Here is a 21994-nt window from a genome sequence, read left to right as displayed (position 1 = left end):
AAACTTTTCCCCAGAACATTTGTCTAAAACAATAAGAGGTAATTGTTTAACCTCACAGCTGTCTGAGTATTTGGATAAGAGTTGGGGCAAATAATAGACTTATCAAAAAATTTAAAAGAAAAAATCTGGGAATGAGATGTCCATTGGGACTTTAAAAGGATCTGCACATTCCTGGGAACTACATATTTAGAAAGGCACTACATATGTGGGGCTGCACTCATGCTCAGGGCTCTGTGCATAATCAGCAAAGACCCCCAGACTCGCTTTACTGACCCTGAGCCTCTGCCCAAGCAGGAAGCTGAAGGCTAAGGAAGAATGTTCAACCACGTGGCTGAGTGCTGAAGGTGAACTCCTCTGCAAAGACTGGGAGACTTATTGGTTCTAAGCATTTAAGGAAATCTCTGCCCTATTATTAGCTGACCACAAAGCTAATGGAGCAGAGACTTCAATGGTCATATACAACCAAAAGTATCGGCTTTACGGCATTTGTTCAGAAAAGTCACTAAACAAACAACAAGGAACAGCAGCAATGGTGAACCTTGGGGAGGAGAGAGAATCTGAGTTACAGATTATATTACAGAGTGCCAATCTGAATTCTAGATTACTATGTATTGCTGAAAATGCTCAGTTTTCAGTAAAAAGCTATGGCACATAAAAAGAAGTCAGAAATATGGTCAATACATGGGCAGTGGGGGAACAATCAATAGAAACTCACTAAGGAAGCCCAGATGTTGGATTGAAAGGACAAATTTTAAAGCCCCTATTATAAATATGTTCAAAGTATGAAGGAACTATATCTTAAAAAAACAAAAACTAAAGGAAAGTATAAGAACAATGTCTCATCAAATAGAAAATATTCATAAAGTAGTAGACTGAAGTCTACTTTATATTTCTAAAAAAGAACTAAACAAAAATCCTGTGGTTGAAAAGTTCTATAATGGAAATTTAAAATTCACTAGCAGGGCCCTAAAACAGATGTGAGCAGGCTGAAGAAAGAGTTTTCAGACTTGAAAATAGTTCAGTTGAATTTACCCAGTCTGAGGAATAGAAAGAAAAATAAATAAATAAGGAAAAATGAAATGAATCTCAGAAACATGTGGGACACCATCAACAATTCAATACCAGCTGGAAACATCAATAACCCACTTTCAATAATGGGTAAAACAACTAAACAGATTAGCAGGGAAACAGAAGACAGCACTACTAACCAACTAGATCTAATAAGCATCTATAGAACACTCAACCCAGCATCACAATAAACATTCTTCTCAAATGCACATGGAGCATGCAGGAGTCTGTCTCCATATCTCCCCTACTCTCAAAATAAAAAAATACACATGGAACAGTCTCCAGAATAAACATATGTTAGGCCATAGAAGAAGTCAATAATTTTTTTTTAATTTTTGTTAGTTTTAATGGGATGACATCAATAAATCAGGGTATATATATTCAAAGAAAACATGTCCAGGTTATCTTGTCATTCAATTATGTTGCATACCCATCACCCAAAGTCAGATTGTAGAAGTCAATAAATTTAAAAGGATTAAAATCATACAAGGTATGTTTTCAATAGGTTACAGTTATAAGTCACTAGTAGAAGCAAATTTGGGCAATTCACAAATATATAGAAATGAAACAACATACTCCTAAAATACCCACTGGGTCAAAAAAGAAAATGTCACAAGAGAAATTTGAACATGCTTTGAAATGAATAAAAATGAAAACACAACATACCAAATCCTATGAGAGGCCACAAAAGCAGTGCTGGGAAGTTACAGCTTTAAAAAGCTATATTTAAAAAGAAAAACGTTTTCATGGCAATAATGTGACCCTACATGTTAATACTAGTAAAGAAGGGCAATCTGAACCCAAAACAAACAGAAAGACAGAAATAGTAAAGATTAGAGCAAAATTAATGAAACAGATCATAGGAAGATAGTATGGAAAATATACATACAATGAACAATTCAAAAATAAAAATAGGGAAACAGTATTTTTATAATAGCTTCAAAAAACACATAAGAATGAACTTAACAAAAGTGCAAGTCCTGGCCCTGGCCGGTTGGCTCAGCGGTAGAGCGTCGGCCTGGCGTGCAGGGGACCCGGGTTCGATTCCCGGCCAGGGCACATTGGAGAAGCGCCCATTTGCTTCTCCACCCCCACCCCCTCCTTCCTCTCTGTCTCTCTCTTCCCCTCCCGCAGCCAAGGCTCCATTGGAGCAAAGATGGCCCGGGCGCTGGGGATGGCTCCTTGGCCTCTGCCCCAGGCGCCGGAGTGGCTCTGGTCGCTGCAGAGCGACGCCCCGGAAGGGCAGAGCATCGCCCCCTGGTGGGCACAGCGTTGCCCCTGGTGGGCGTGCCGGGTGGATCCCGGGCGGGCGGATCCCGGTCGGGCGCATGCGGGAGTCTGTCTGACTGTCTCTCCCCGTTTCCAGCTTCAGAAAAATACCAAAAAAAAAAAAAAAAAAAAAGTGCAAGTCCTATATACAGTGAAAACTACACATTATTGGAACAAATTAAAGAAGACCTACATAAATTGAGAAACATTCTGTTAAATGAGTGGGAGATTTATTATCGTTAAAATGACAGCAGCCCCCAAATTGATCTACAGATTCACAGTGCAATCCCTATACAAATCCCAAAATACCTTTCTTTTCTTTCTTTCTTTGTTTTCTTTTTTCTTTTTTCTTTTTTCTTTTCTTTTTTTTTTTTTTTTTTTTTTTTGCACAAATGGACAAGGTGATCCTAAAATTCAAATGGAAATGCAAGGAACTCAGAAGAACCAAACAATTTTGAAAAAAAAGAACAAAGTTGGAGGATTCACACTTCCTAATTTCAAAACTTATGACAGAGCTACAATATTCAAGACCGTGTGATTCTGCCTAAAGGACAGACATATAGATGAACAGAATAGAATTTGAGAGTGCAGAAAAATCAATTGTGATCAACTGATTTTTTACAAGGGTGCCAAGGCAATTTAGCAGAGAAAAAAATAATCCTTTCAACAAATGTTTCCAGGGCAACTGGTTAACCACCTGTAAAAGAATAAAGTTGGACCCTTATCTCATCCTATATACATAATACATATTCACATGCATATCGCATACTATGTACAAAATGGAACAAGGACCTAACTGTATGAATTAAAACTAGAAAACATTTAGAAAAAAATATAGGAGTAAATTTTCATGAATTTAGATTAGGTGTGATTTTTTTAGATATGACACCCAAAGCACAAGCAATAAAAGAAAAAATAGATAAGTTGAACTTCATCATCTGTGCTTCAAAGCACATTTTTTTTAAAAAAAAGTAAGTAAAACAACCCACAGAGTGGGAGAAAATATCTGCAAATCACATGTATGACAAGGGTCTCATCCAAAATACATAAAATAAATCTTACAGCTCGGCCATAAAAAGACAATCTAAGTTTTAAATTGGCAAGGGACTTGAATAGACATTTCTATAAAAGGTTTATAAATAACCAATAAACACATGAAAAGAGGTTCAACATCATTAGCTATCAGGGAAATAGAAATCAAAACCACAATGAGATACCACTTCACACCGGGTAGGATAGCTCTAATAAACAATAAAATAATAAAATAAAATAACGTGTAAAACAGCTAGCATTGGCAAGGATGTAGAGAATTTAGAACCCTCCTACCTTGCTGGTTGTAATGTAAAATGATACAGCCCCTTTGGAAAACAGTTCAGCAATTTCCCAAAAAGTTAAACATAAAGTTACCATATGACCAACAATTCTACTCTTACATCTATATCAAAAAGAATTGAAAACATATTCACAGAAAAACTTGCGCACATCGACATTCATAGCAGCATTATTCATAATAACCAAAAGGTGAAAACAACCCAAGTATTTCATCAACTGATGCATGAAGAAAATGTGGTATACCCATACAATGGAATACTATTCAGCCATAAAAAGGGAAGTGCTGATGCATGCTGTGATATGGATGAACATTCTGTGAAGTGAAGGAAGCTAATCACAAAAGGCCACATATGATTGAGTCCATGTATATTCAATATTCATAATAGGTAAATTCATTTGGACAGAGAGTAGATTTGTGCTTGCCAGAGATGGGGAAAGGGGGACATGGCAAGTAATTAATTATGTACTAATGGATACGGGGCTTCTTTTTGGGGTGATAAAAATGTTTTGGGACAATATAGTTATGATGATGGCACAACCTTGTGACTATACTAAAATCCTCTGAATTGTACACTCTAAAAGAGTGAATTTTATGGTATGTGAATTATATCTCAAAATAAGAGATAGGCAACTAATAATACCTTAATGCCTTTTTGGATCGTTCTATGTTTATATGTAATATGTAATGTTTTAACCAAAATGACATATTACTAAATATACTTTGAAACCTTCTTTTTCATTCACCTTGCCATATCTACAAGTTTCATTTCATCTATGAACTCAATCCATATTCAAATTTCTTTATTTGTTAAAAAAATGTTCTTTACAACTCTTTTGCCCAAATCAGTATCCAATGCAGGATCATACATTACATCTTTTCCATTATTGTGTTTTTTCTTGTTTGTTTTTCTTTCTATTTCAAAAAAGCATAACTGACATACAATATTATTTTAGTTTCAGATGTAGAACATAGTGATTTGACATTTATATACTTCACAATGTGATCTAGTAGACAACAATAAGTCTAGTAGACATCCTGTTTTGATGTACCTTAAGTTTCTCTAAAATTTGAGTATAGTTGATATACAATCCTTTACAGTATTAGTTATATTAGTTTCAGTTGTACTATCTAGTGATTTGACATTTTTATACCTTACAATGTGACCACTCCACTGATTCTAGTAATCATCTATCACCATGCAAACCTCTCTATGTAATTATTGACTGTATACCACTCCCCCTTTTCATCTCCCTTCTCCCGCCCCCCTCTGGCAACCATCCTTTTGGTCTCTGTTTCTATGAGCCTGTTTTTGTTTTGTTTGTTTGTTTGTTTGTTTGTTTTACCCTTTTCCATAACACTGACTGTTGGAAAGGCCAGGTCAGTTGTCTTGCAGAATGTGCTCCCCTCCGAATTTAGTCACTTCCTGATGAGACTGTTCAGCTTGTTCCTACACCTCCTGTTTGTCCTATGAAATAAAAGTTATATCTAAACGATACATTCAAGTTAAATATATTTGGCTAGAGCATATCGTAGGTTATACTGTTTGCACCATATTGGGTTACATTGGAAGACACATAATATCTGGTTGATTCTCTCTTAGAAACACTACAATTGACCCCAGGATATGAGACATATCAGCCTGACCAGTCTGGTTTTCCACCTTGGCCCTGGAAAGCTGTCGCGACCTGTTGCTTTGGTACTATGCAAGTGTCAACCTCCCGACAACCATTCACCAAACAGCTTTTTAACACCAAGTGAAGCACCTTGTCTGGAGAAATGTTTTCTTAATTTCTAAATGATTGTTTTCTTCACTGTATAATTCCTTCCACTAATGTTTGCCTGCATTCTTCTGGCAGACTTTTCCTCATCAACTAGGACTATTTGCTTACCCTGAAAACAGTTCCTACAAGAAGGGGAGGATAGATAAATGCTTAATTCATTTTATTTAATTGCAAATTTTTAGGTTTGTTTGTTTTGTTTTGTTTTTTAATTAAAGTAGGTTCATCAACCCCATCTTCCTTCCCTCTACTTTCTACGGACCTTCCTTTCAGCCTGAAAATGTATTCAGGGCTTTTCTGCAGCCCAGCATTGACCCATTCCCATTCATGTAACCCCTAACTTTTCTTGGAACTCAACAGCCCATTAAGGCAAAGTACCCATAGACCACTCATAGAACCACCAAAATCATTAGTTGAGGTTTTAGGGAATCATCTGAGCAACCATTTCAACAAGACGAACTAACTCAAACAGGTCGAAGCTGGTCTCCTTTTTCTTCCATTCCAGTTGAACCCGAGCCCTTGCCAGACCCATCTCAACTCCAGCCTTGTTCTCTCCTGATCCCTGACCTTTGTACGGGATTGCTAAGGTAAATAAACACATTGCCAAGGAATCATGGTATGGAAAAATGAGCACTGTATCAATAGCTGAGGGTAAATTTCTGAAAAGGAAAGTAAGTCCAAAGGAAAGATTTGCACAACAGCACCTGTTGTGGGTCTCCAAAGCCCTTTTCCTTTACAAGGAAGACATAAGTCCAAAGCAAGATGAGCTCAACTCTGAAGGAGCTGTGGCTGACTTGTGATACTCTGTCCTCAGCCCGTGCTGGGGGAGGATGCAAACAAAGGGGAACAGAACCTCATGGCAGGCTCAGTGAAAGCTGGGAGAGTGAGCACCTCGGCAGCCTCTGGGGTGTATGAACTGACTGATATATAAACCAGAACACAAGTGCATTCATATACAAAGAGGACACTCCTTGCCAAATGGACCAGATGTTCATGTTGACTGGTCAGCGCATTCTCTCCTGTTGGAAAATCTATGTGGAAAGCCAAATTATAATCAAGAGATTGTTTGTGAGCATGAAATCAGAACAAAGGGAGGGAATTGGATGAGCTCTGTGGCATCCATAGGGATATAGGGTGGACTGCATATTTGTGTCAATGGTCAAAAAATAACTCTGTCCCTTGACAGGGCTGGAAACATAATGACAAATGTTTGTTCCTTGGCTCCACTTTTCAGCACTCCCTGCAGACCCCCCCCCCTTCTGCTCACATAATCTTTCTTCAGCTGTTAAGGCCATTGATTGGGTTACAGCTTTCCTCCACATTCCGTCATGCCTTGATTAAATTTCCAGGCACCGCTACATCCTGTTTCTTAGGATGACATTTGCAGACATTTAATCATATCTATTGTGTGTATAGATTTTACTAGTTTAACAATCACAGGATAATATTTATTTATCAGTTTGGGGAATATCTCACTATTGTTCCCTATGTTCTGACACACTAGACAGCAGGAGGGAAAGAAAGCTGAAATAACCAGAGTGATAAAGAGGGAGATTCCTGTTGTTTTGGCCTCTCTTGTGCCTTCATGAACGCTGTCACAGAATGTGACTCATTTGACAAATATTTATTGTGTGCATACCATATGCCAGGCACCATACTAGGCACTAGGATGGTAAAGAGTAAGATATGGTAGTGAAGGAAGCAGGCAAAGAAATCGCCCAGCACAGCACAGCACGGTAGACACCAGGTGCCACGGAGACATTTAGAAAGAACACCTCCACAAGCCTGGGATGGGAGTGGGGTTAGTTAGAGCAGGCTCCCAGAAAGAAGTGATTTTTGCCTTTGTCTCAAACAGCAGCAAGGTGAAGAGTGGGCAAGTGACTTTTGTCCCAGAAAGAATAGCAGGCAGAGACTCAGAGACAAGAGATAACACAGCATGCAATTCTGTACTCAGAACAGCTACGCACTTGCTATGGTAAGAGACTGAGTTGAAATGGTAGGCAGAAACCAGAATTCCAAAAGATTTTGTCTGTTGTGCTAACGGAGACTGACCATAAGACTATGGAGAATCACTGAAGAGTTCTAATGTCTGCTTTGTCTAAAATAAAAACAGCCAGTCCAGCTTTTGTTTTGTTTTTATTGTGGTAAAATATACATAACATGAAGTTTACCATTTTGAACATTTCTAAGTATGTATAATATATACCCTATTTTGTTTATCCATTCATCAGTTGATAAACTCTTGGGTTATTTCCACCTTTTAGCTAGTGTGAATAACACTGCTATGAATACTGGTATACAAGTATTTGTTTGAGTACCTGTTTTCAATTCTCATGGATATGTATTGAGAAGTGGTAATTCTATGTTTATGTTTTTGAGGACCCACTAAACTGTTTTCCACAACATCAACACCATTTACATTCAGTGCACAAGGGTTCCAATTCCTCTACATCTTCACCAGTACTTTGTATCTGGTGGACGTTATTATTTGTACATAATAGCCATCCTATTGTGTATGAAGTGGTAGCTCATTGAAGTTTTGATTTGCATTTCTCTAATGAGCATCTATTCATGGGCTTATTGGCCATTTGTATACTTTCTTTGGAAAAATTACTATTCAAGTCCCTTGCAAATTTTTTGAAGTGAGCTTTTTGTTGTTGAGTTTTAGAAATATATATATATATATTTTTTCTGGATATCAATTCCATATCAGACATATAATTTGGAAATATTTTCTCTTATTCTGCATGTTATCTTTTCACTCCCATGAGAGTGTCCTTCAAAGCACAGACGTTTTTAATTTTGAAGAAGTCCAATTTATTATTGTTTGTTGTTGCCTGAGCTTTGGGGAATATAGAGATATTTGAATGTTGCAATTGTTTTTACAATTTGCATTGGGCTATGAGCTTTTCTTGAGAGACCATATTAATAAGTTGCATTGATAATTGCAAAAGAAAAAGAGAGAGAAATAATTGCCAATTCCAATGTCATGAAGATCTCCCCCCATGTTTCTTTTAAGAGTTTTATAGTTTATCTCTTATGTTTAGGTTTTTGATCCACTTGGAGTTAATTTTTGTATACAGTGTAAGGTCCAAGCTCATTATTTCATGTGTGTATCCAGTTTTCAAACATTTGCTGAACAGACTGTGCTCTACCTCACCCAGCTTCTTTCATTTCCTGTTCGTAGGTTTTTATATTCTTTTACTTTTAACCAATCAGTAGTTTTATATTTAAAGTATATTTCTTACTGATAACCAAGAGTTGGTTTTCTTTATCCAATCTGACAATCTCTGCCTTTTAATTGAGGTGTTTATACCAGAAGTTGGCACAGTTTTTCTGTAAAGGGGCAGATAGTAAATATTTTAGGCTTTGTAAGTCATTTCGTTTCTGCTGCGACTGCTCAGCTCTGCATGGTAATGAGAAGGAAGCCACAGACAATATATAAACCAATGGGGGTGACTGTGTTTCAATAACTCTTTTTCCTTTTAGCTTATAACAACTATTCTTCTATTATTTTCACAATTCTTTCAATTGAGACTCCACTGGATGCTTCTTTGCTTTTTTTTTTTCTTCTTCTTCTCATGTTTCTTTTCCTAGAATTGAGATAAAATTGACATATAGAATTGTATTAGTCTTATGCATATACATAATGATTTAATTCCAATAAAATTTATTTTATAAAAACAGACTGCAGGCTAGAGTTGAACTGGGAGCCATAATTTATGCCCCTGGTTTAGACCATTTATATTTAACTACTGATATGGTTTGATTTCATCTGAATATCTTGCTATTTGGTTTCTGTTTGTCCTGTTTAGTCTTTATTCTATTTTTTATTTCTGTCTTTGGAATAGCTGAGTCTTTTTATTAATCCTTTTTAACTCCACTGTTGCTTATTAGTTATGACTCTTTTTTTTAAAGTTGTTGCTCTCTAGGGTGTATAATGTACATACTATATTTATTATAGGCTACCTTGAAATAATTTCCCACTTCATGTATAGTTTAAGAACCTTATAATAGTACACCTCCATTTCCTCTCCTAACCTTTATGCTATTGTCACCACGCATTTTAATTCTACGTGGTAGAAATTCCATAATACATTATTATTATTTGTACTGAAACAGTAAATTTTCTTTCAAGGGGAATAAAAATAAAAAGGCGTATCTTTTATATTTGTCCTTGTTTTATCATTTCCATTGTTCTTCATCAATGTATGTCAAAACTTGACCTTCTATCACACTCATCTGCTGAGAACTTCCTTTAAGCTTTGTGTAATTTGGATTTATTGGCAATGAATTCCTTCAGTTTTTGTTTTGTCTGGGAAAGTCTATATAATCATCATTTTTAAACAATATTTACACTGACTGTAGAATGCTAGGGTGACTTTTTTCCTTTTCCACACCTAAAAAATTTCCCTCCATTGTCTTCTGTTTTGTATAGTTATTGACAAAAAGTTTGATGCAATTTTATCTTTCGTCTTTTATAAGTAAAATTCCCCCCCCCCCCCTTCGGCTGATTTTGAGATTTTCCTCAAAGGAGAGAAATCTTTGGTTTTCAGCAGAATGACCATGATGAGTATATAGGTGTGTTTTACTTTGATTTTGTTTGGGTTCAGTTTTATTTATGCTGTTTGAGGTTCTCTCAACTTCTCTGATCTGTGGTTTGTTGTTGTTTGTTAATTTTGGAAAACTCTTGGCCATTGTATCTTCTGCCCCATTCTCTGTCTTCTTGATATTCTCCCACAGTTTACAAATTCTATCTTCTGCACCCTTCTCCCCCCACCCTTTTCTCTTTGGGTTTCCATCTTAGATAATTTCTAATGTACTGTCTCCCATTTCACAGATACTTTTATTAGTGGAAGCCAGTCTGCTGCTGCTGATCCCATTAGAAGGATTCTTCTTTGATATTTTCTTTTTTTTTTTTTCATTTTTCTGAAGCTGGAAACAGGGAGAGACAGTCAGACAGACTCCTGCATGCGCCCGACCGGGATCCACCCGGCACGCCCACCAGGGGCGACGCTCTGCCCACCAGGGGGCGATGCTCTGCCCATCCTGGGCGTCGCCATGTTGTGACCAGAGCCACTCTAGCGCCTGAGGCAGAGGCCACAGAGCCATCCCCAGCGCCCGGGCCATCTTTGCTCCAATGGAGCCTTGGCTGCGGGAGGGAAAGAGAGAGACAGAGAGGAAAGCCCGGCGGAGGGGTGGAGAAGCAAATGGGCGCTTCTCCTGTGTGCCCTGGCCCGGAATCAAACCCAGGTCCTCCGCACGCCAGGCCGACGCTCTACCGCTGAGCCAACCGGCCAGGGCGATATTTTATTTTTAAAATCACCTTTCCTTTTTATAGTTTCCCATCTACCTGACAAAATACCCCATATGTTCACACACACCTTTCTACTACATCTTTTAATATATTAGTCATAGTTATTTAGCAGTTTCTATCTGATAGGTCCTTATTGCAGAGATCTGGATACCCATGGAGAACTTGCACATGACTATAAACTCCCCTTGTGTCAGGGACTCTGTTAGGGTTCTCCAGAGAAACAGAACCATAGAAAGAGATATAGATATAGATATAAATATAGAGATATATAAATATAGATGACATAGCTATCAGTAGACACTTTCTGTCTAGCTATCCACTTTGTGATTTGTTTTTTAAAGAACTGGCTTGTGCAATTATGGAGGCTGGCAAATTCAAAATCTGCAAGGTAGGCTAGCAGACTGGAAACCCAAGAAGAACTGTTGCTGCAGTTCAAGTCCAAGGGCAGTCTGCTGGCAGAATTCCGTCCTCTTCAGGGTACCTCAGTCTTTTTCTTGAAAGCCTTCAACTGATTGGATAAATCTCACCTACATGCTGGAAGATAATCTGCTTTATTCCAAGTCTACCGATCTAAATACTACTCTCATCTAAATCGCGCCCTCACAGCCTTGGCCGGATAGCTCCATTGGTTAGAGCAGGGGTCGTCAACTTTTTATACTACTGTCCACTTTTGTATCTCTGTTAGCAGTAAAATTTTCTAACTGCCCACCGGTTCCACAGTAATGGTGATTTATAAAGTAGGGAAGTAACTTTACTTTATAAAGTTTATAAAGCAGAGTTACAGCAAGTTAAAGCATATAATAACAATTACTTACCAAGTGCTTTATGTCAGATTTTTGCTAAGTTTGGCAGAATAAATCTTTATAAAACAACTTACTATAGTTAAATCTATCTTTTTATTTATACTTTGGTTACTCTGCTACCGCCTACCATGAAAGCTGGAACACCCACTAGTGGGCGGTAGGGACCAGGTTGACTACCACTGGGTTAGAGCATGGGTCCAAAGTGCAGAAGTTGCTGGTTTGATCCTCAGTCTGGGCACATCCAGGAACAGATTGATGTTTCTGTCTCTTTCCCTTCCTCACTAGGTAAAAATCAATAAATAAAAATTTAAAAATAATAAAAAAATAAAGAACACCCTCACAGAAACACCTAGACTAGTGTTTGACCAAATGGTACCATGCCTAGCCAAGTTGACTCATGAAATTAACCTTCACAGGCTCCCAATTACAGGTATTCTAAACTGATCCACTAACCCAAACTCAGCCTTTAAGAAGTAGTGACAATTTTAGCTGATTTTTTTCTTACCCACTTCCATGGTAGTCACCTTTTCTTCAGTGCTTTGCCACATGCAGGACAGTCTGTGTGCCTCCACTCTCCTCGGCAGGGCCTGACACTTTGGGGAATTTGGTCATGTGATTATCTTGCGATCTCAGATTCCTAAAGGATTTAAGAAAACTTACGATTCTGTGGCTTATTCATTTTTTTCTCATTGGTAGGAGGGAAGTGATAGCCCTCACCGCTGTCTCCCTGCTAAATGGAGGCAGAGCTCCCGTTGTTTTTTACCATGGGTGTGATCTTGATTATGTCAAAATCATGAAGGGCAGGAATTACATTTGCTGAGTCTAGCACAGGGGTTGCAAGTGAGTGGCCTACAGATTTCACATTAAAACCTATATTTCTAGATGACTGAGAAATGTGAACATTTGACACACATAAGCTGCATTTACTGGCCTTTTCATGGGGCAAGGGCTCCTCAGCTGTCCAGAGCAACCTGGAGTGACAGTTCCTCCCAACACTGACTCCCCCTCCATCCCCTCGGCACAGACCATTCTGGGATCCCGGTTGGCTACTCAGAGTCCCCTTGAAACTGGGTCTGTGACAGGGTATTGTTCTATGCCAGAAACAGAATGTGGCACCTGACAGCTGAAACCTGGCCTGAACTGGGTAGAACTGTTTCCTTAGGCATCTGAAAGTGTACTGTATCTCCCCATGTATAAGACGCTCCCATGTATAAGACTCACCTTAATTTTGGAGCCCGAAATTTGGAAAAAAATTTATTACATAAAGTTATTGAACTCAAGTTTTATTCATCATAAAATTCATACAACTCCTCATCACTGTCAAAACTTCCATCCATTAGCTTGTCCTCATCTGTGTCTGATGACAAATCACTGTCTTCAACAATGAGCGCAAAAACAAACGCAAAAAAAAGCAGGAAATGCAAGTAAAAAAGTCTACAACCACTGTATAAGACGCACCCAGTTTTTAGACCCAAATTTTTCAAAAAACGACGTGTCTTATAAACGGGAAAATACAGTATGTCATTTTAGAGGATGAATGTAAACGAAGCCAAGAAAGATAGCCAAGGCTCATCCTGGAGAAGCAACATCTTGAGACAGGTCTCAGAGGAGGGTGCTGGGCTCTGGTCAGGAAAGCAGGTTGGGAGCTGAAGGTGAGGGGATGGAGAGCTAATGGATGGCATGTGCCGGACAAGAAGATGGATTCGGTGTGAAGAAGAGTCCAGAGGGTTTTAGACTCAGAAGAGGGCCAGACTGCTAGACACCTGCATGTCCACCGTCCATGCACAGGAGCATTTGAAACACTAACTGTCCTTAAACCAACCACACTGACCTATCTGGAACCCCCGCCAACTCTGCAGAAATTGAAAGCTTCTGGAACACATACAGGGTTAAAAAGAAGACATCAAGCAAATGGAAGTTCACAAGAGCACTTCTAAGTTCACGAAAAAATAAGATTAATCAGTGGAAGTAGGAACTTTGAAAGAAAAGAATCAGAACTTCTTCTCTTACAAACAAAGCTTGAACCTCTTAGCAATTACAGCTCTGATTGCAAGGATCTTACTCAAGTGTTTGAAGGGTCTTTTACTGCCAAGAATGAGCGAACTGCATTTCACATAGTGGAATTACACAGAATTTGGTTCAGGTCTAAATCGGCTCAGACAAATGCCACCGACAATTTTCGGGCTGACGTCAGAATCAGGTTTTTTGTTTCTTAGGGGGTGAATGTTTTTACTAAGGTATAAAATTAATTTATAGTCACTGAAGAAATCTGCAAAACACACAAAAGTATAAAGACTAAAACAAATATCCACACTCCATAATCCAAAGATGGTTTACATCTTAAGTATTAAAATAAGGAAAAAAAACTTTGTGGATACCTGTTTTTTTCCCTCACACATCAAAATTCTATTAGATTAAAACTGTTTCCAGGTCTTTCCATTTACTATTTCAGAAACAGTTCTTCATTGCCTTAATTATTCCTCAAAACATCCTTTTTAATATTGTTCGATAATATTACATTTTATAGATATGCAATCATTTATTTTAATCATTTTTTAACTGACAATCAATTGGGTTATTTCCATTTCTTATCATTTTAAATACAATTCCAGTAAATATCTGCAGCTGTCATCTTTGTACATTTCTCTGATTATTTCCTTTGGAGGAATTCTCAGAATATTAAGATTTAAGAGCTTCTCAATATTCATTTTCAAATTACTTTTCCAAATGGTCACAGTTCTTTTTATTCACATTAACAATGTATGAATAAGCATGGATGGCAATGAGCATTATCATTAAAAACGGGAGAAAACAAAAAGAAACCTTTGTCCACCCACTTGCTAGTTGAAAAATGGGATCTAGCTGTTTCGTTTTGCATTTCCTTCATTAATCATTAGTTGGACATTTCTTCATATGTTTATCAAATGTTTTTCTTCTATGAATCATCTTTTTGTGCCATTTACTGTTTTTCATATTCGGAGTAAGCAACTTGCTTTAAGTTTGATGCAATTTGCTATAGCAGGATCCAAAGGGAATCCTAAAAAGAAACTCATGATGCTAAAAGCCTCTTGATTTATAACTCTAAGCCCCTGATGCCGAACCTTTTTATAAAAACCGCCCACTTTTGTAGTGCTGGTCAACCTGGTCCCTCCCACCCACTAGTGGGCGTTCCAGCTTTCATGGTGGGCGGTAGCGGAGCAACCAAACGGTGCTGCGATTGGGCCACCATGAAAGCTGGGCTGCCCACTAGTGGGCGGGAGGGAGCAGGTTAACCAGCACTGCAAAAGTGGGCGGTTTTTATAAAAAGGTTGGCCATCACAGCTCTAAGCTTTCCAAGGATTCCACTGAGGCAGAATGTAAAGGAAATGGGAGGTTTTTCTAGAGCGGTCTCTCAAGGTGTGGCCTTTGGACTCTGTGCATCAGAATCAAGGAGTAGAAGAGGGGCAATATGTATAATATTTAAATTACAGATTCTTTTTTTTTGTGTGTGTGTGTATTTTTCTGAAGCTGGAAACGGGGAGAGACAGTCAGACAGACTCCCACATGCGCCCTACCGGGATCCACCCGGCACGGCCACCAGGGGCGACGCCCTGCCCACCAGGGGGCGATGCTCTGTCCCTCCGAGGCATCGCTCTGCCGGGACCAGAGCCACTCCAGCGCCTGCGGCAGAGGCCGAGGAGCCATCCCCAGCGCCGGGGCCATCTTTGCTCCAATGGAGCCTTGGCTGCGGGAGGGGAAGAGAGAGACAGAGAGGAAGGGGGGGGGGGGCGTAGAGAAGCAAATGGGCGCTTCTCCTATGTGCCCTGGCTGGGAATCGAACCCGGGTCCCCGCACACCAGGCCGACGCTCTACCGCTGAGCCAACCGGCCAGGGCCTAAATTACAGATTCTTAAACCCCATCACAGAAACTCAAAATTGACATCTCTGACAGTTGGACCCACAGTTCCATAATCTCCATGTGGGTTCCATTGTTCCTGAACTTAATTATCACTCATCTTCTCAGTAACCCGATTTAGAAAAAGTATAGCTATTCTGTTCCTTGCATCCCTTACCTCTTCCCATGTATACAATAACTTAATTTTACCAACAAATCTTTTAATCTCTTTTCCTCTCCTCACTGCCTCTTATTAATAGTTTAGTTGCTTATTACCTTCCTCTCTTTTTTCTTTTCTTATGTTTATTCTACCCACAATCTCTATCATTACCCCATCCTCACAGCACAGGGAATAAGGGCAAACATACATTCTAAGTAGTAATGTGTCTAGATGCTCCTGCTCCCTATGCACAAGGTTCTGGATAAATATACTCCCCAGTACTCCCCTTCTAATATTTGGAAGCCCCTAAACTCTTCCTTTTTCTACTGGAGAGGTAAGAATTAGGATTTTAGAGAGGTCCGAGGACTAGAGAACACTAGGAAAGTACAAACAAAGCCCACTAAGCAGGTTTGAAAGGGCAAGAGACAGATGTGGTCAGTGTAAGATCCTGGAGGTCAAGCAGTTGTAAGTGGTAACACAATCCAAGGTGTGGTCCTAAACTTGGGATGCTGCAGTGTCTAAGACAGGGCACATGAGCATGTTGTTGAATGGGTCATTTGCACAGACACTAAATATATGCTCAGATATATGCTGTTATTCACAGAGAGCCAGGAACATGAACAACTCAGAGGAACTTTTCTCCCTCCCTGGAAAAACAACTTAGAGCAAAGAACAAAGGGTTACTGTGTTGTTCCTCCTGTGTAAAAGGAAACAATAATTTTGATGGATTTGGTGGGACATTTTGGAGCCAAGTCAAACTGTGTGTGTGTGATTGTTTTGTAAAGGTGCTAGGACTTAATTTTCAGATCTGGAATAAGAACAGGTGGTGGCTGATGGCAGGAGTTACAATGGTTTCTATGACAACGGGACTGGGTTTTAGTCCTCCTCCCATCCTCCACAAAACCTTCTGCAGCTTTTCTCATAAGGTACTTATTAAATATTTGTTAAACGAATGATAAATCACAGAATGGTGTGTGTACTTTGCAATTAAGGCTGCCGTTCTCTAGCTAGCTAAAAGCTTTTAAAGCATCACTAATTACTGTATTTACACATGATATTTTACATAATTTGCATATTAACTTAACCTGAAAATAATAAGCTACAAATTCCCATCTCTGCTGAACAATCCTGTCATATGTCTGTTCCCTATGGTGGAAGAAGTAGTTCAGATGTTGCAAATAGCCTTAACGGGAGGCGGAGGGGTGGTGGTGGTGTATATGTGTGCCCTATACCGTGTTTGTTCCTCCACATTTGCTACCACACTTGTTTCCCCTACCCACCACCACCACCACCAGCCCCCTCCCCTCTCTTGCGTCCCTCCCCCATGGGGACCCGCGCAGCCGCCCACTCGCAGGCGCCGGCCTGCCCCTCCCCCGTACCCCTCTTCCCGCGCTAATGCTACAGCCAGTGGGGCCCTGCCGAGAGCACAAAAGGCCTCAGCAGCCGGCGTCTCACGTTGCCCTTGGCAACCATTGAGCCGAGTGTCTCTCTATCTTGACCCTGCCGAGTGATAGTAAGCGGGGCCTTCATTGGCTGGCCGGGGAAGGCAGGCCAATCGAAGAGGAGGTTGTAGGGAGGCGGCTGAACGCGGTTACGGGGGTAGGAAGTTAGGGTTAGAGGCAACCGGTGAGGCTAGAACCCTGAGCGTGGTCGGTTGGAGAAAATATGTCTGTCCGGAGGCACATTGGGAATCCTGAGGTGAGGGCCAGGTCCGGATCGGAGAGGCGGAGGGGGCGGGCGCACCGGAAAAGGCTCTACGCAGCCAGGGAAACCAGCGGGCGACTTCCGCCGCCCGGAAGGCGGGAAGCGGCGGCCTGAGCAGGGTCTGAGGGACAGGGGGGCGGGGCGGGCAGCCGGGGGACTGAAGCCCTTCAGTTTGGGCCGGGGGCTGTTGGCCTGTACGCCCGTATTTGTCACTGAGACGAGCGAAGTGCATAAAGACACAGACCCTTCCCTCAACGGGCTTACAGCCTTGGAGCAGCAGATACAAAACATAAGGAACATACGGTTGAAGCCCCCCGAACACTAAAGGAACAAAATCAAAAGGAGCCATCCTTTCTTACTGTGGAGCAGAAAGATCAGGACTAAGCAGACCAAGCCTTTTGGACAGGACGCAGAATATGACATTAGTATCGTTCCCCTCACTCCTTCCCGTTGGACCTTTTACTTTCTTGTCTTTTCCACCCCTAGTGCCCTGCTGCATTTGTGTTCATTCAATTTCAACTAGTGTTTATCGGACTCCCCCACCTTGCAGTAGGTGCTAGAAACGCAAAGCCAGTAAGTCAAGGCCTTGGTTCTTTAGTAAGCTCAGTCTAAGGAAGGGCATTTGTAAACAGAATTTCAATGCGATGTGGTGGGAACAAGATGTTAAAAGGGCACAGAGAAAAGATAGGACTCAAGAGAAGGGCCCTAGAGATGGCCAAGGTCATGAACCCGGTGACGAAGCACAATAGGTAGGACAACAGGAGTCAAGTTAAGGAGGTGTGAACCCTGAGAGCGGGCAGCTCCCTTTAGAGTGGCAGGAGTAAAGTCAGGAAGGGCCTTTCTACTGGACAGGAGTTGCAAATTGTTTCATGTCATGGTGACTGCTGATAGCTATGTTAAGAAAGCTGCGAGGCTGAGTTTAGGCTCTGCGGGAGAGTGCCATGATGGATTATAATCTCCACCATGGAGGTGGGGAAGGTAGGTGCGGAGAGTGGCAGTCAGACTGCCCCATATTTATCTTGTATTCTGGTCAGAATTTGAGGAGCTTTTGAGAAGTTTTAAGGAAAGAGTGACACAATTACATCTGCATTTTAGGCACATGGTTGTGATACATTGTGGAGAATGGTTATGAGGAGCCCAAACAGGATAGGGAAATTGGTTGGGTGGTTATTATGTTAGAGATCTAAAATAAGGCCACGGAAGGACGGACAGAATTGAGAAATAATTAAGAGGTAAAATCATCAAGACTTCATGATTAGCTTTGAGAAATAGGAGAGTGATAGATGACTTAGGTTCCCAACTTGGGCTACTCATTGATGAGGATGCCATGCTAATGACATCAGGAAATATGGTTGAAAAGAAGATTACAGGGAGGAGCAGGGATGTGTGATTATACAGTTGTGTCGTAAATGGAGATGTCCAGCTCACTCTCTTGTTTTAGTGGCACTCAGGTTCCTGTAGTTTCTTAAGAAAATGCGTAAGAAAAACTTTTATTTATGTATAAAATGTTAGTCATGTCTAAAAATGTTATTCAGCCTTCACATATATGTATTTGCCTGAGAGTTTGGTTGAGTATATAATTCTTGGTTGGAAATCATCAGCATTTTGAAAATACTGCATTGTGGTCTTCTTAGCATCCAGCGTTGCTGTGGAGAAGTCCAAAGCCATTCTGTTCTTTTGTGTGCAACTTGATTTTTCCTTTCTGGAAGCTTGTAAGATCTTCTCTTAGTCCCCAGTGTTAAAATCTTTCACAGAGATATTCCTTGCTCTGAGTCTGTTTTCATCCATATTGGTGGACACCAGAAACTCATGTCTCTGTTGTGTAAAATTGTTCTTGAATTAGGTTGTTGTTGACTTTTCTCCCTCCTCTCTTTCTTGAATTCATTATTCTGATGTTGCTTCTGTATGACTGATTCTCTAATTTTAAAAAATTGTATCTCTTGTTTTCTACATCTTTATCTTTTTGTTCTGTTTGGGAGATTTAACTTCATCTTTCAATCCTTCTATTGAGTTTTTAATTTATGCCATCATGTTTTTAATTCTTAATAAAAATTAAAAATCTTTTATTTTGAAATAAATCTAGATTCACTGGAATTTGCAAAAATAGTCCAAAGTAGTCCCATATGTCTTTCACCCAGTTTTTCCCAATACCAAACCAGAAAACTGGCATTTGTACAGTGTGTATATAGTTCTAGGCCTTTTTATCACATGTGTATATTTAATATAATCAAGATTAGCACATGTATGGGCTTTACAATCAAGATACAGAACTATTCTATCACTACAGTATCTCTCTGATACTACCCCTTCCTAATCACATCCACTTTCTTCCCCTCATTATCTTAACCCCTGGTAACCACTAATGCGTTCTTCATTTTTGTAATTATATCACTTTTGAGAATACTACATAAATGGTATCAAGCAGTATATGACCTGAGATTGGCTTTTTCTCACTAGAGTAATGTCCTTTGAGATGCTCCAAGGTATTGTGTGTAATAATAGTTCATTCCTTTTTATTGATAATTAGTATTCTGTGGATGGATGTATAACAGTTTATTTAACCATTGCAGGATGTTTGGTTGCTTTCAATGTTGGACTGTTACAAATAAAGATATGAACTTTTGGGTACAGTTCTTTGTGTGATGTTAATTTTTACTTCTCTGGGATAGATGCCTGTAAATATAGTTGCTGGGTTGTATGGTAAGCTTACATTTTAGGTTTTTTAGAAACTCAGTATATATAAGGTCTACCGGAAAGTTCTGTCCGTTTCTATCACAAGTTTCAACATGTAAGCACGTTTATTTGGTGCATGTGTGCCTCTCTATTTTTATCACTTAATGTATACATACTGACATAGCAAATTAACTAAAACAAAGTTGATTCATGTTAGTCTTATGTGTGAAGTGATAGTGTATCCATGGCTACTGATAAATTTCATTTACGCCACTGTAATTTTTACGAATTTTAACAAGGAAGAAATGCTACAGAAGCATGTCTGTCGCATCCACCATATTCCCCGGATTTAGCACCCTCCGACTATCACTTGTTTTTGTCCTTACAAAATTTTTTGAAGGGCAAAAAATTCAAAAATGAAGAAGATATCAAACAAGTACTGATTCAATTTTTCGCATCAAAAGATAAAACATTTTTCAAAAATGGGATATACAAATTGCCCTCACACTGGCAAGAAATCATTAATAATAATGGCAATTATATTATTTAATAAAGTTTATTGATGGTAAGAAAAATTTGTATTTTATTCCAAAAACGGACAGAACTTTCCGGTAGACCTTATGCAATGATGGTATATACTATATACCCTATAGTCTGGGTAAGTAATAGGTTAGCGCCTCCTTCCATTGTATCAGCTAGGTTTGTGTAAGTGCACTATATGATGCTTGTACAATGATGAAATCGCCTGACTGCATTTCTCAATATATCCTTGTTAAGTGGCATATGGCTGTACAAGTTTTTGTGTGGATGTGTATTTTCATTTCTCTAATAGTGTTTTTAAATATCTTTTCCCCTGCATAGTCTCAATTTCCTCCATATTGCTTTTTTTCTTTATGTTTTGTTGGTGATATTTGTATTAGTAAGCTTGAGCCGCCATAACAAAATACCACAGATCGGGTGGCTTGCACAAGAGAAATTTTTTTCTCTTGGGTTTGGGAGGCTGGGAAGGTCAAGATCAAAGTGCTGGCCAATCTGGTTTCTGGTGAGAGCTCTCCTGGCTTGCAGATGTGCTCACATGACTTCTTCTTTCTGTGTTCACGTGTGGAAGAAGAACAGGCTCTTCGGGTCTGTTTTTGTAAGAAAATTAATCCTATTGGACTTGTGTCCCACCCTCCTGACCTATTTAACTTTAATTACTTCCTAACAGCCCTGTCTCCAAATACAGTTACATTGGGGATTGGGGCTTCAATGCATGCATTTTGGGGGACACAATTCTGTCTATAACTGTTCTCAGACTTTTTTTATTACTAAATTGGACCAGATTAAAACTCTCATTAAAAAATAAGTTCTTTAAAAGACCTATTTTTAATATGAGATTGCCTTAAATGAAGCTGTTTTTAAATTGATACCCACTCCCTTCATTTTATGGACTTCTTCACTATAAGGAGATACGTAGAAAAATTCTAAACAAAATATGTAATGGTATTTTAAAAAATCTTTTACATGTAAATCTTATTACATATGTTGTAGTTGAAATGCCACAACGTGAGTCCCATTTTAAAAGGGGGAAAAGCTCATTCATTTTTTTTTGAATGATTTGTGATTCAGACCATCTCACTCATTTTTTTGTGATTTTCTTTCAGAAAAATTCCATTGCTGACTTCTCATTTTCTCCCTCCTCCAATATCCTTGTGTTCCCAAACCCCAGTCTTATTTGCATATATTACCAACCTGCCAAAATCCTCTTCTGACTGTGTGGCTCACAGCTCAGCGTTGTTAGTACCTGCCATTGTCTTCAGGATGCAGTCCATTCAGGATTCTCCACTTGGAGTTTACTTATCCATGCCCAACCTTATACCACAGGGTTCCATACACCTGTGGTTCTTAACCCTTTTCAGGTTATAAACTCCTTTGAAAATTTGGTGAAAGCCAAGGGCCCTTTCTCCAGAGAAATGCACATGCACAAAATTTGCATACAGTTTCAGAGGACTCATGGACCTCCTCAAACCCATCAG

General features: G+C 39.5%; 1 protein-coding gene across 3 annotated transcripts in view; it reads left to right on the top strand.

Moving 5' to 3' along the window:
• The first annotated feature begins 17120 nt into the window (after positions 1 to 17120).
• The window catches only part of CEP41 (centrosomal protein 41), a 43292-nt gene continuing 38418 nt past the window's right edge, over positions 17121 to 21994 (top strand). For 2 of the 3 annotated variants that reach the window (XM_066262311.1, XM_066262310.1), the window contains exon 1: positions 17121 to 17300. In XM_066262311.1, the coding sequence (XP_066118408.1) occupies positions 17268 to 17300 (33 nt within the window). In that variant the 5' untranslated portion in view covers positions 17121 to 17267. The remainder of the gene's footprint in view (positions 17301 to 21994) is intronic. The other variant, XM_066262309.1, reaches the window with a different exon arrangement.

Source organism: Saccopteryx bilineata, chromosome 2, assembly GCF_036850765.1.
Source record: "Saccopteryx bilineata isolate mSacBil1 chromosome 2, mSacBil1_pri_phased_curated, whole genome shotgun sequence".
Lineage (NCBI taxonomy): Eukaryota > Metazoa > Chordata > Mammalia > Chiroptera > Emballonuridae > Saccopteryx > Saccopteryx bilineata.
The sequence above is the reverse complement of the archived record's forward strand: the minus strand, read 5'-3'. Positions and strand labels throughout refer to the sequence as shown.